Here is a 14,688-nt window from a genome sequence, read left to right as displayed (position 1 = left end):
CATCACTCACACAGACAAGAAATCAATTTGGATTTTACGGCGAAGAAGAGATGTCGAACAGAAGAGAAGGAGAGTCGGAGAAGAGAAGCAGAATCGAAGAAGACAAGAAAATTAGGGTTTTATAATTGCAATGGACTAATTTGGGTAATATTAGGCAATTCCAGATACCAATTTCAAACAAATTCAACCTTGGCACACATCAGCATCCAGCTGGAACGCCCACATGGCAGTTAACGTTCCACATCAGCAACGTTAAGACGGCAATTTTGGGAGGGACTAACGGGGACGCACGTTTCTGAATTTTAGGGATTTATTTGGTCATTTAGAAAATTAAAGGACTGAATTGAACACCGATTTAAATTTGAGGGACCATTTTGGGCATTTACTCTTAAATTAAATATCTTTAAATTTTTTGATAAAAAAATAAATATATTTCTAACTTTTTATTTTGCAGATATTTAAATCCCTAAAAATTTAAAAATACAATTAGATCCCTAAAAAAATTGAGGTTTTGTTATAAAAAAATCGATTTTATTCTAATTTGTTAAGAAATAAAAAATAATCAATTTATTAATACGTCCAATAATAATATAGCACGTAAACGTTTTTACAAAAAGACGTTTTACAAGCTTTTATAAAAGCATCTCCCATAATTTTATATGAACATTCCGTGAAAGTCGTAGCTTTTCAAGTCCAATAATAGATATACATCTTCACCTGCAATTGCTCGAAAGCAATATCCATTTGTCTAGCTCAAAGGTTACATAATTCTGTTCTAACAAGGGGCGACCAAACCCACCGGATCCGGCAATAATTAAAATAAAAATTTAATTTTAATTCATTATTGATAATATAATAAAATATTTTATATAATCGTATAATTACATTTAATTTTTTGGATCATCTTTTAAGTGATTAATATAAAAAATAAATATTTTTATTAATATAATATTATATAATTAAATACAAATATAAAATATTTTAGATTGAGAGTATATTTAAAATTAAATTTTTAAAAAATTGCTGGTCCATCCCAAGACTTTTTCTTTGTTTAATTTGTAGGTAAATTGTTGCCACCTGTTGGATTTTACTCTTTTGTTCATGAATGTTATAGGCTACAATGATTCCTAGAACGATTCTTGAATAAATTTCTTGTGAAGAAATGAAGACAAACCTGGGTGGGGAAATAGCAAATGAACTTATTTCAAGAATAGTAAATATTATTGTTACTTATGATTTATGAAGTTCGTTGTTGAGGTAACTTCTGAGATCATTGAAGTTTCTGCGTAGTGTCTGAAATCACCATTGAAGTAGCTTCTGAGGTCACCAGATTTGTTTATTTATTTACAGCAAGGTTAGATGGATATAATGGTTAGTTATTGGTTCAGGTTGGATCTAATTTGCATTTGTATGTTGACATGTTTATCTTCATGAGTTATTTATATGTACTGAAGTTATAACTTTCTTAATTAAATGAATCTAATAATCTATAATGACTCACCTTTCTCTGCTGATTACATGCTGGATAAAATACAATAAAATTGCTGGCCCCTAAACTTTTCCATTTATATTTCTATATTTAATTACAAAAATTGGATCCAGAAAATATGACTATGATATGCAGGTGTAATTAAAAGTTGCTGGGAACGGGAGCAACACAAGAAAATAGAAAAGGGTAAACAAAAATGCATGCCTGGTTTATATTATAATTAGTTACTAAAATTAGTTTTTATGTAGTTATATATGAATTAATATGTATTTTTGTATTTTATACGGATAATATATTAAAATATATAATTTTTTATTAAAGGTAATTAAATAAAATATATATAATAATTAATAAATATTTTACAAAGTTATAATTAAAAATAAATTTTAATAATTTTTAATTTAAAATATTAAAAATAATTAGTATTTATTTTAGTCAATTTAGACTGGTTGAATAATAATTTTATTCGTCTACTTAAGTAAATATTAGGGGTTTAAATCTCATTTTGTGCATATATAATTTATTAGTTAACCGTAAATTATTAAATAAAACTTTAATCCACAGTAAATTAATCTTTGACTTATTAAATTTAAAAATGCCATAGAAAATATTAGTATTTATCTTTAAAGTCTATTGAGTTAGAAAGTATTGTTAAAAAAAATGATATTTACCTTTAAAGTAGAATAATATTGCGAGAATGGGAGCAACATAACAAAATAATAAAGGTAAACAAAACTATTAAGCGTATACTAGAATTAATTATTAAAATTAGTTATTATATATTTGTATATAAATATACGTGTAAATTAATTCATTTTTAATATATATTTTATAAATTTTAATTATATTATGTGTACACTAAAATTAATTTCTGATATAAAATACACATTAAAAATAAGTTAAATAATATATATTTATACATAAATATACATTAATTAATTTTAGTAGTTAATTTTAATATATATAAATAATATTTATTTATATTTTAATATATTTTATATAATAACTAATTTTGATGACTAATTTTAATGTACACCTACTACAATGATAAAAGAAGAATTGGAAGGTGGGTGTGTGAAAGCTACAAGAGTCATTTTATTGTGGTTTACTTTTTTAATTGATGTCTATAATTTTATTAAATTTTTAATTTAGTCTCTATATTTTTTTTAATTAGGTTTTTACACTATTTTTAATTTTATAATAAGTCATTTTTGTATCAAAAATGTTAAAATTAACAAAAAATTTCTTCCAAAATATATACAATAAAAAATCTAATTAAATTTTTAATTTTAAATACTTTTAATTTATAAAAAAATTAGTTAATAATTCTAATATTTTTTATACTAAAAAAAAGTCTAACTATAAAATTAAAAATAATATAAAAATTTAATTAAAAAAATATAAAAACGTAATTAAAATTAGTAAAACTATAACAACCTTAAGAGTAATTAAATCTTTTATTACATATATTACCTGCAAAACTAATACCAGGACAAAGGGGAATACAAAGTTAGACTGGTTTTTTCAATTTTCCTTATAAATCAATGATTCTACGTGTTGAATTTTTTATTACATTTTTATAGTTAGAAGTTTCTAATTAAGTTATTAAAGTATAAAAGTTTCCAAATCCTTAATTTCATTACAATACAAAAACATGACCATAAATATAGTAAAATAAAAATTGATAATCAATACTACTTTCAATTGATAATTAATTAAATCTTTTAATTTAAAATTTTTTAAGTGACAAATTTTTTATATATGAGAGATTTTTTGTAAAATATATAAATATTAAAGTTTTTGAAATTTTACCAGAATATGGGGGGCTAATTATAAAATTAGAAATTGTTGAATGAGATTTTTATTTTTATTTTTTGAAAAATTATAAAAAAATAGTTGAATGAGATTTTTATTTTTTACAAAATTGAAATAAAAAATCATTGTGTGAGATTTAAAAAAAACAAAATAAAAAATCATTGGTGAGTTTTTTGTTGTTTTTCTTAATTTACATCATGTATTATTTTATATATTGATAATAAAAAATTATAAAAATAATATACATATAATATAAATTACAAATTTAATAAGAGAAAATATATGGAGCCAATGACATAAGCGTATAATGTGTACAATGGAAGTTTAGGAAGTATTAGAGATATGACCATTAGTGTTACATTATATTGTCAGGTTACGCTTTTTAGAATCAGTGGGTTCATAAAAAATCAAGAGTTCAATTCTTTGTAAATTCCAAAATCAGCTTAGGTCATTGGCTCCCTAACAGTGCTCATTCAATAAATAATTAAGTTCTTATTTGCATTGTTAATTTGTTAAATCATTATCGTGCCATCCCTGATACTTTTTACTGACGGTACTTAATTATCACATTCATACTATAAGCCGCGGAGAGGAAAGAAAGTCGTAAGGGACTCGAAAGGTCAGAGGAAACTTCGAATTAATTAAACCGCTGGCGATTAGCTTCACCCTTTTATATTGATTGATTCCCCTGATTCAACTTCCAATCTGCCAATTAACGCATTCCTATAGCTTGTGTTTGTTTCCTCTTTCTTTTTCTCATCACTTTGAACTTCATCGCCGTTAATAATGGCGCACACAACGCAAATTGCCGTTCTTGCATCGCTACTTCAACAAGCATCGGAGAGCATCCTTGAAATGCTTCAAACGGCAAGAAAGAGCAATCGGAACAGAGGAGTTCTAAGGTCAGTAATCCTCACAGAGTTGACTCCTCTGTTCAACGAGATCAAGCAATACAATTACGACGACGAACACCTTGATCGACAAAGAGAGCAAATCACGGCTCTTATAACAGAAAATGACGATGACGGTGCAAGCCTATGCAATTGCAGTTGCTCTTCTTGGTCGCACTTGTGGGAAAATTGCTTCTCCTGGCTCGTTCGGCATATAAAGAATAATAATAATAATAATAATAACAATGATTATGATTGTGATTACTTTGATGAAGCTTTGAGGGAGGATTTGAATGAGACGCTTGAGAAGTTGAGAGAGATTATTGAGCTGCTTAAATGTGGCAGTGGTTCGGAAAGGAGGGGGGTATGTGGTGTTCCAGAGAAGCGAGGGTTCACGGTGGGATTGGAGGAGTCAATGAGGAAGTTGAAGGCGGAGGTTATGAGGAAGAGGGATGGCGTGTCGGTCATTGTTTTGACCGGCTTGGCTGGTTCTGGGAAGACCACTTTGGCTACATCGCTCTGTTGGGATCAACAAGTCAAAGGTATGCTATTATTGTAGTCAATTTTACCAAAAGTTTATAACTGAGATCGTTAGATGATTTGACTGATTTGACAAAAATTTTATCTAAAAAATTTCAGCTATTAACTTAAGATAAAATTAACTACACCTGAATTTTCACCTTTCTCCTTACCAATAGCTAATATCATGAATTGATTGATGATATATTAGTGAGAAAAGCCAGTAACTATCAATTTCCACTCTTGAGGCTACTATTATAGTATATTATTGAATTATTAAATTAAAAAAATTAAATTAATAATCAAAATTAATGTAATATAAAAATAATAAATTTTATTAATTTTTTAATATTTTTTATATTAATTAAAATAAATTTAAATACCAATAGAATTTATTATTTTTTATTAGTATTTTTAGTTTAGCTCATATTTTTAAATATTATTGACTAACTATTGAATAATAATAATAAATTTGGCTGACTCTAACCTCATGTTAGTATTTTGTGTAATTTATTTTAAATTTTAAACCGTCTGTCTAAAAAAAATAGTAAGGGTGTTGTTAATAAGTATATTAATAAAGACATTTGTTAGAGATATTATAAATAAAAAGTTGATATAAAAATAAAAAGTAAAGATTTTTTTATTTTTCATATAGTCAATTAATTTTATTGTGTATATTGCATAAATATCAATATTAATTATATATTTTTATTTATTTAAGAATATATAATATTATCTATCCAGATAATTTCGAATATATAAATAGCTACAAATTCAAGAATTTAATAACTAATCCAGATAATTTTATTTATCAAAAATATTAAATTATTTAAATAAAAGTATTTAAATTAATAAATACACAAGAAATTAATATTATTGAAGAATTTAAATTAAAGTGATTAAGTGTAGCGTAGTTGAAAAGTAATTAATTGATGAAACTATTTTAATTAATATGATTAAGTGTAGTATTATTGAATTATTTTAGTTAAAGTGATTATATGTCATCATTTATGTTAATAGTTTTTGATAAAGTTAACTGGGGGATAAGATTGATGAGTTGCTTTTATTTGGGACACAATAAAAAAAAAATTAGAATAAGATTAAGACTTATTCCAAAACATTTGAGGCAAAAATAGTGCTTTGTGCTAATTTATGTTATAATTTTTTTCTATATTAAGTTATATGATATGTTAAATTAAAATACTTTTTTAAAGTGATATTTGATCTCATATACTATAAAAAAAAATACCTATTTAACAATATTTTTAAAGCTATATTTAAAAGTGTAATCTATTCATAAAATAAACTATACTTTTCTCTGTGTTATTTTTTAAGGAAAATAAAAAATATAGTTATAAAGTATTAAAAAAATAGCAAAAGATTGGAATATATATCCTCTGGGACCTGGGCTTAATAAGTCTCTCCTGTATATTGTTGTGAATTTTGAGGGGTTTTTTGACAACGTTATAAATATACTTTTGTTAACACTTATTGAACTTTGGATTATATTGGTTTAATTTTAATGAATTAACTAATATGAAATAATTGACATACTAAATTTAAATTTAATTATTTCATCGATCTTTATAGTTTTATCAAATTTTTAATTAAATTTTTATATATTTTTTTAATTAAATTTTTATAACATATTAAATTTTATACTTAAATTCTTATTAACATTAAACATTAAAAAATATTTATGAAATGCCCATATTTTCTGCCTGAGAAGGTAAAGAAGTCATGATACTCTTATTTTATAGGTAAGGTTCACTTCCCTTATCCTCTCTTTTTCTATTAACACAAATCTAAAAGCAAATATTTTGTCATAATTAATTTTTAATACGATCAGAAATAAAAATTTTTTCATAACATAATCAATTAATAACAAGTAAAATATATAATCAAAATTTATAATTAAAATATTTTTAACACTAAAAAAATTTAGCATAATTAGTGAATGTAAATAAAATTAATTTAAAAATAGAAGTAGAGAAAAAAGACAAAACAAAAGCAAAAACAGAAGCAAGCAAAACAAAATAATATAAAGGTCTAATCTAAAATCGAACTTGAGACTGTGAGCACGAGCAGCGACAACAGATGGGAAGGAACAATGTGGCAGCAGTGGCGTCATCCTCCACCACCTCCCTATTTCGTGGCATCCACTCTTCTCTTTCTCTCTCGCAACGTGATCTTTCCTTCGCAATTCCTCTCTCGTTTTGTCTTTCTCTTTTTTCTATCATTTTGGGTCTCCCTCTCTCTCTTTGCGTGGTAGTGGCAGTGACAGTAATAGAGGACATCTGGCGACTGTGACAGTGGTAGTGTTCTCTTCCTCTTTTTTTATTTCTTCCCATCATGGCATCATTGGCGCCATCTTCTCTTTCTTCTCCTTCTTTTTCCTCTCTTATTTCTCTTCTTCTTATCCTCTCTCTATTAGCATGAGAGAATGTCGAGAGTTTTTTTTGTAATTTAGAAAATAAAAAATGTTGTCTTTGAGGTTTTCTTGTTATATGTGTGGTATATTCGTTTTGTTTAACGTAATATTTCATTAACTCTAACATTTTTGTCACGATAAGGATTGGATTTAATTATAAAATTCAATATGTTATAGGAATCCAATTGAAAAGAAGTATAAAAATTTAATAAAAAATTTAATAAAATTATAAAGACCAACAAAATAATTAAACTTAAATTAAAAAAATAAAAAAATGAAAAAGAGGGTCATAGTAATAAAGTGTGTGATACAGGTATATATTTTTGCTTTACAATACAAATAGTTATTTTAATAATATCACTCTTTTTTTTAAGAATTAAGTACGATTTTGATCCCTAGCGTAGAGGTAGAAAATTTATTTTATTTTTGACATTTTTTTTGCTACAAAATATCCCAAATATTTAATTTAATTTTAAAATCATCTTTCGAATGAAAATATCCCTCCCTTCTTCTTTTCGAAAATCAACTAGAAGCAGAAGAATAGAGGCACAAGCAAACACAGAAACAGAAGCAAGCAGAAGTAGAAAGCAAAAACAGAATAGCAATAATCAAACAACAACAACTAGAAGAAGAATAACAACAATAATAATGGATAATGAAATCAGAGCAACCATAAAAGTAGAACCAGAAACAGAAGCAAAAGCAACCAAAATGGAGGAGGGGCTGAGGCGGCGAATTGCAAATTACGAGGGGAGGAGAGCTGCGGCAGTGACGGCGACGACACGAATTGTGACGAGAACAGCGATGCGATGGTGGCAGGTTACAAATCGCGACGAGGAGGGCACTGTGGTGGTCGGCGGCGCTGCGAATCGTGATAAGAACAGGGGTGTGGCACGAGAATGACTCCGCTCCTCTCTTCTCTTTCTCTCTCTCTGCTCTCTCCTCTCTTGCCGTTAGTGTGAGTGTGTACTATGGACAAAAGGAGCAGTGGCGAGGAAGCAGTGATGGCGGCGGCGGTGGCGGCATGGAGATTCTCCACCTTCCCTTCCCTCTTCCCTCCCTCTTTCCTGGAAATAACACCCCCCTCCTCCAAAGTGCGACCTTTCCTCCCTCTTTTCCTGTTTTCTTTTTTTATTATTTTATATTTTTTAGTTAGGGATAATTTGGTAATAAAAATAAAAAATTTGATAAAAAGAACGATCTTAAAACTAAGTTAAATCTTCGAAATCATTTTTTAGCGAAAAGAGGCTAAGAACAAAATAAATTTTCGACCTTTACGTTATGGACTAAAATCGTACTTAACCCCTTTTTTTTCAATTTATATAACACAAAAAAATTATAAAAAATGATATTATAAAAATTAAAAGTGATATTATCATTTTCTAAAAATACTATTCCCTAGCTATGTTTAATGCTTTTAGTAGAAGTTTAGATTTAAGATGGTAACAAAAAAAATTCATATTTCGCACACATGGGACGGATCTAAGGGAGGATAAGCATAGGTTTCGATCCCCCTTCTCCTTAATTTTTCTGAACAAAAGTTAATAATTTTAAGCGTATAAAGTTATTATTATATGTTATATAATTTTATTTTCTATTTAAAAAATAAAATGAGTAATTGTTTTATATAAATAATTAAACTTTTAAACTCAAAAATTAGTAACAATCCTTAAATTAATAAAAATATTATTCTCAATCACTTTTTGATAAAATACATTTTCAAATTTTTAAATATTTAAACTGCTTTTTTCTTTTTTTAAATATTTTTTTCTTATTTTTTACACCTGTTATCATATAAAAATATTTTAATATTATAATAATATCAACATCTAATTAGGTGTTAAAAAAAATCTTTATTATATATTATAGTACAAACATGAAATTAAATTATTTTAATTTTTTTATTTTTCTCATAATAATAAAATCATAACATATTAAGTAAATTCATTAAAACATTTATATTTATATATTTTATTCATGAATATATTTTAAATACATATAACAAAATTATTAAAATAATTTATTCTTATTATTTTATGCCATTTTTTATCATATAAAGTATAAAAATATAACTTACTATTACAATAATACTCAACAAAATAAATTAATTAAAAAATAGATAATTTTTATATTTTATTGAATCCAAATGAAAAAAATTTATAAGAACTAAGATAACTTTTTATATAATAAACACTTATTGACATTTTTTAATTAAAAAAACTACTAATCATGATTATAAGAATTAAGATAACTTTATTATATAACAAGTATCTATTAATATTTTTTAATTAAAAATATACTAATTATAATTATATATATTACTAAATATATATACAATATTATATTTAATTATACAATATTTTAATTTTAGGCTCATTTTCTAGATCAGTCTCTACACACCTAAATCAAAATGAAGCTATATATATGCATTTTAATTTGAAATGATGATATATACAAGAATCTTTAAACAGATCTCTTTCGTTTCCTTAGGTAAATTCAAGGAAAATATCTTATTCATCACATGCACGAAAACATTCAAGATAAAGATAATCGTAGAGAGACTCTTTGAACACTGTGGATATCGAGTGCCGGAGTTTCAAAGTGAAGAAGATGCAATTAACCGAATGGGAGTTTTGCTGAGGCATATTGGAAAAAGTAGTCCAATGTTGTTGGTCCTTGATGATGTTTGGCCTGGTTCAGAATCCCTTGTTGAGAAATTCAAAATACAAACATCATCAGATTACAAGATTCTTGTTACTTCAAGGGTTGCATATCCTAGATTTGGCACCCCATGTATCGTCTTAGAACCACTCAATCATGAAGATGCATTAACACTCTTCAGTCACTTTGCCCAATTGGAAGATAACTACTACTTAAATTTCCGAAATGAAGAAGATATTCTCCAAAAGGTGAGTATTCTTACTTTGTAAATTTTAATATTTTTGTGACTTTTAAGATTAAAATTTAATTTTGATGCAATGTTATTATAAAACTATTTTAACATTATCTCAACAAAAATAACTATATTTTACATAACCATGAGAATACGTGGTCATAAAAGAATGATATAATTGAACAACTGTATTAACCGTTTTACATTTTTAGTGCATCAAAATTAAACTTTTAAGATTATAGTGCATTCAAATCTAATATATTTTGATATAATATGTGTTTAGATATATTGAGTAATGGTTAAGGTGTTTTATGAATAAAAGTTGGATACCAAATAAAATATTTATTTATTAAATCATTTTTATTAATAGTAATTTATAGTAATTAGTAATTAATTAATGATATTAAAAAATACTATTCATATATTAAAATTAGCTACTAAAATCAGTCACCATATATTTTGTGTACAAATATAGTTGGTAGTTAAATTTATTTTTAATGTATATTTTATATTCTAATATATTCTATTCTGGTGGCTAGATAATTTTAATTTATTCCTAACATAGTTGATAGTAATAGAGGCTTAAATGTGAGTTGTTAATTTTGAGCTTGCTAAAAAAACCATGGTGATTGGCAGATTACTTGCTTCTTAAGGTGCTTGATTCATGTCTTGTTAGTTACTAAGTAAATTTTCTTGCACTAAAAATGCAGGTTGTAAGAGGTTGCAAGGGTTCACCTCTTGCAATTACTGTGATTGGTAGATCAATAAGAAATCAACCTTATGAATTTTGGCTCAAGATGGTAGAGAAATTGTCACAGGGTCGTTTTATATTTGATTCGAGTGAGGAATTACTAAAATGCCTCGAAAATATTTTGGAAATTTTAGAGGATAAGCCTATCATAAAGGAGTGCTTCATGGACCTAGGGCTATTTCCGGAAGATCAAAGAATCCCTGTTACTGTTCTCTTGGATATATGGACTGAGTTGTATGGAATGGATGATGATGGCATAGAGGCAATGACTATTATCAACACATTAAACTCTATGAATTTGGCTAATGTCTTAGTTGCAAGGTACAAATTAAATTCTTCAATCCAGTTTATATAAATTTTATGGCACGCTGAATAGGCTGCATTGCTCCAGAGTGGGAATTTTATATTAGAGAAAAAAAAAAAAAACAAATGACATACAATTTAGTTTTTTTCAAACAAAATACATACATGTAAGACAATAACTAATATGTCAACTTATTATTATTTTTTTAATTCAGAACAACAAATATTTAGTTGGTTTAATTATTCTGTTGGTTTTTATAGTTTTGCGAAATTTCAATTAGGTTTCTATACTTTTTTTTTTCTTTTAATTAGGTCCCTGCACCAATTTTTTTATTAGGTCTCTTTTGGCAGTAATTGGCTTAATTTTATAAGAATCTAACTAAAAAAAATTGGTGCAGAGATTCAAATAAAAGGGAAAAAAAAGTGTAGATGCCCAATTAAAAAAAATTAGTGCAAAGACTTAATTAAAAGAAAAAAAAGTATAGGGACCTAATTAAAAATTTTACAAAACTATAGGGACCAACAAATTAATTAAACCTATTTAGTTAAAAGAATGATGAACTTGTAAATCAAATATCACTGGTGATAAGAGATGAATTTATTATTTTCAGATTGATAATGGTAGACAACTTTTTCTCATATTTGTTTTTGTTAGATAACAGTTTTTTTTTTAAGTTGAGAATGAAACTCGAACTCAAAATCTCTAGTTGAGGGTTGAGAGATTATACCATTTGAATTATAACTAGTTGGCATATATTAGATAACAGTTTGTACTAATATTTTATTTTAATATTATTAAAAAATTAGAATTTAATAAGATTTACAATCTATAATTTGGCTATCACGATATACTTTAGCATTGCTTGTTTTAATCATATAAAGGTTTTTGTGTCTCTAAAATATTTGTTTCTGTTCATTTCTCAACCAGGAAAAATGCTTGCGACGTTGAAAACTATTACTACAACAACCACTTCATCGTGGTGCATGATCTTCTAAGAGAACTTGCAATTTATGAGAACAATCAAGAAGCAACAGAACATAGACACAGAATGAGCATTGGCATGAACGAACAGAATGGCGAATTTGGGCTTGGGGAGAAGCAGCGAGGCATCATTGCTGAAATCTTTTCAAAATGTTTGAGATGGTGTATTAATAAACAGATGCCGCAACAAATCCATGCACGCACTTTGTCAATAACAATTGGTTAGTTATTCTACACCTTTCTTTCAAAACTAATTAAGAAGCATGAATATATAATTAGTGGTGTGAGGTTTGTTTTTATTCTTTTTTATTTTATTTAAAATATCACAACCTTATAGTTATATAAGTATTATAATACTTTCCTAAAAATAATATTTAAAAAAAAAATGTCTATATATGATATTTTTACCAATTATGATTCACCAAGTTAAGTTTGTTTTCAAATTTAATTACTTTTATCTCATGATTTTTTTAATTTTATATATGAATAATGTTAGGTAACTAATTTTTTTCGACCAATATTAATTATTTTATTTATCTTATATTCTAGACCTTAAATGATATATATTTAACCCTAAATTTTAAATACTAAAATTAGTTAATAATAATTAATTAAAAGTTAGTTTCTTATAATTTCTCATAATATGTTCATATTAATACTCATCATCTTAGTATCTGTATTGCACAATGAAGAATACTAACTAATAAAAGATACATATAATATATATAATTTTAGTACCTAAAATATTTAGATTTTGACAAAAAATAATAAAGACAAGATAGTCCTTAAAAGATATATTTTATTCCACAAAATAATCCCAATATTTGATAAATAGTTAATTTGATCAATTAAGGGTCAATTATTTATAAGATTACTAACATACTTATGCATAAATAATTGATGGTTGACTGACTAAATTAATCGTTGACTAAAATGATTGTGTCTTTATGTCTAATAAAATATATTTTGTAAAAATCATTTTGTTGTTAATATGTTTTAGAGTTCATTTTGTAAAAATCTAAATCTTTTGGATGTGTCCATAAAGTAAGAATTTTTTGAATATTTAAAAACACTTAATTCACACATCATGGGTTGCATTTTCAGATGAAACTTGGCCTTCTTATTGGTCCAATATGCAAACGGCTGACGTTGAAGTTCTGATTTTCCATTTTCGAGCTAAGTTCTTCTCTTTTCCAATGTTCATGCAGAAAATGAGTAAACTCAAAGTTCTCATTGTAACAAATTATGGCTTCTATCCCTCTGAGCTCAACAATTTCAAGCTACTTGATTCCTTACCAAACCTGAAAAGAATAAGACTAGAGAGAATTTCTGTTCCTTCCTTCGGCCACTTAAAGAATCTAAGAAAACTATCCCTCTACATGTGTCAAACAACTCATGCTTTCGAATTCGGTAACTTCAAATTTTCAGAAGCATGTCCAAATCTAGTAGAGTTGAACATTGATTACAGCAAAGATATGGTTGAATTGCCTAATGGAATCTGCGAAATTCCGTCGCTGAAGAAGCTCTGCGTCACTAATTGCCACAAGCTCTGTTCATTGCCGAAAGAAATTGGAAATCTGAAGAACTTGGAAATCTTGAGGCTCAATTCTTGCACTGATTTGCAAGGATTACCAGAATCCATTGGAATGCTTTCGAATCTGCGACTTCTGGACATATCAAACTGCATAAGCCTTCCAAATTTACCTGAAGAAATTAGTAATCTGTATGGTCTAAGGAAGCTGTACATGACGAGTTGCGCGAACTGCGAGTTGCCGTCTTTAGTGTCGAATCTTGAGAATTTGAAGGTGACATGTGATGAAGAAACAGCTACTTTATGGGAAGCTTTCATAACAATGATTCCTAATCTAAGGATAGAGGTGCCTCAAGTTGATGTGAACTTAAATTGGCTTCACACAGTTAATTAGCTATTGCTAATGTATAAGAGAAAGGTTTGGCATCATTAATAATGGAATGAAGAAGTTGTTCCAGTTATGAAAAATGAGAGAAGGTTGTTGAAAGTTCTAGAACTTAATTACTGTATTGTAACAGGCATACTATCGAATCTTCATTCCTATCCGTAGGATGTGAAGGAAACCCTTTGAATTTCGTACGGCCTTGCTCTCTGGATTATTGTAACCTGGATTTTATATGGTTTTAATAATAAGGTGCAGATTTTAAACTGTTCGGAAGGGATAATGAAGAGTAAGGTGGGTAAATGGTAAACAAACCATTTAGATAAAAGACACTTAAAACGTTTATTATTAAAAATATTTTTAAATAATTAAAATTTAATATATATAATTTATTAAGTTATATTATTTTTATTAAAATTAAATCAGATAAATTAATTTGATCAAAAAATCAAAAAATTATATTTTAAATTGGTCTAAATTAATATTTTTTATAAAAAATAATTAAAATAATCTTTATATATATATATATATATATTCTAAATTCTAACCCTATAATAACACAAAGAAAAAAAAAGGGTTAAAACTTAAGGTTCTCAATAAATATATATAATAAAAATATTTTAGTTATTTTCTATAATTGTAGTTATTTTTTATAAAAAAAATATTGATTTAAATCGGTTTAAGGTTTGGTTTACCAATTTT

General features: G+C 26.3%; 1 protein-coding gene across 2 annotated transcripts; it reads left to right on the top strand.

The window, feature by feature from the left end:
• The first annotated feature begins 3,886 nt into the window (after positions 1-3,886).
• On the top strand, positions 3,887-14,257 carry LOC130941450 (probable disease resistance protein At5g66900). 2 transcript variants are annotated; one of them, XM_057869963.1, is made up of 5 exons: positions 3,887-4,736; positions 9,635-10,053; positions 10,748-11,109; positions 12,020-12,294; positions 13,282-13,523. In XM_057869963.1, exons 1-5 carry the CDS (start codon positions 4,091-4,093, stop codon positions 13,290-13,292), a joined length of 1,713 nt encoding a protein of 570 aa, XP_057725946.1. In that variant the 5' UTR covers positions 3,887-4,090; the 3' UTR covers positions 13,293-13,523. The 2 variants fall into 2 exon arrangements, with proteins under 2 accessions (XP_057725946.1, XP_057725938.1); XM_057869955.1 differs by having other exon boundaries at positions 3,889-4,736; positions 13,178-14,257.
• The last annotated feature ends 431 nt before the right edge of the window (positions 14,258-14,688 follow it).

This window comes from Arachis stenosperma, chromosome 1, assembly GCF_014773155.1.
Source record: "Arachis stenosperma cultivar V10309 chromosome 1, arast.V10309.gnm1.PFL2, whole genome shotgun sequence".
Classification (NCBI taxonomy): Eukaryota; Viridiplantae; Streptophyta; class Magnoliopsida; order Fabales; family Fabaceae; genus Arachis; species Arachis stenosperma.
Note: the sequence above shows the minus strand (reverse complement) of the source record. Positions and strands in the feature narration are given on the sequence as shown.

What these genes read in the sequence shown, in the direction of transcription:
- LOC130941450 (XM_057869955.1), top strand. Translation starts at nt 4,091, where the DNA reads ATGGCGCACACAACGCAAATTGCCGTTCTTGCATCGCTACTTCAACAA. An exon ending in AAGAAGATATTCTCCAAAAG is followed by an intron (nt 10,054 to 10,747) that starts GTGAGTATTCTT and finishes CTAAAAATGCAG; the next exon opens with GTTGTAAGAGGTTGCAAGGG. An exon ending in CACTTTGTCAATAACAATTG is followed by an intron (nt 12,295 to 13,177) that starts GTTAGTTATTCT and finishes TTGCATTTTCAG; the next exon opens with ATGAAACTTGGCCTTCTTAT.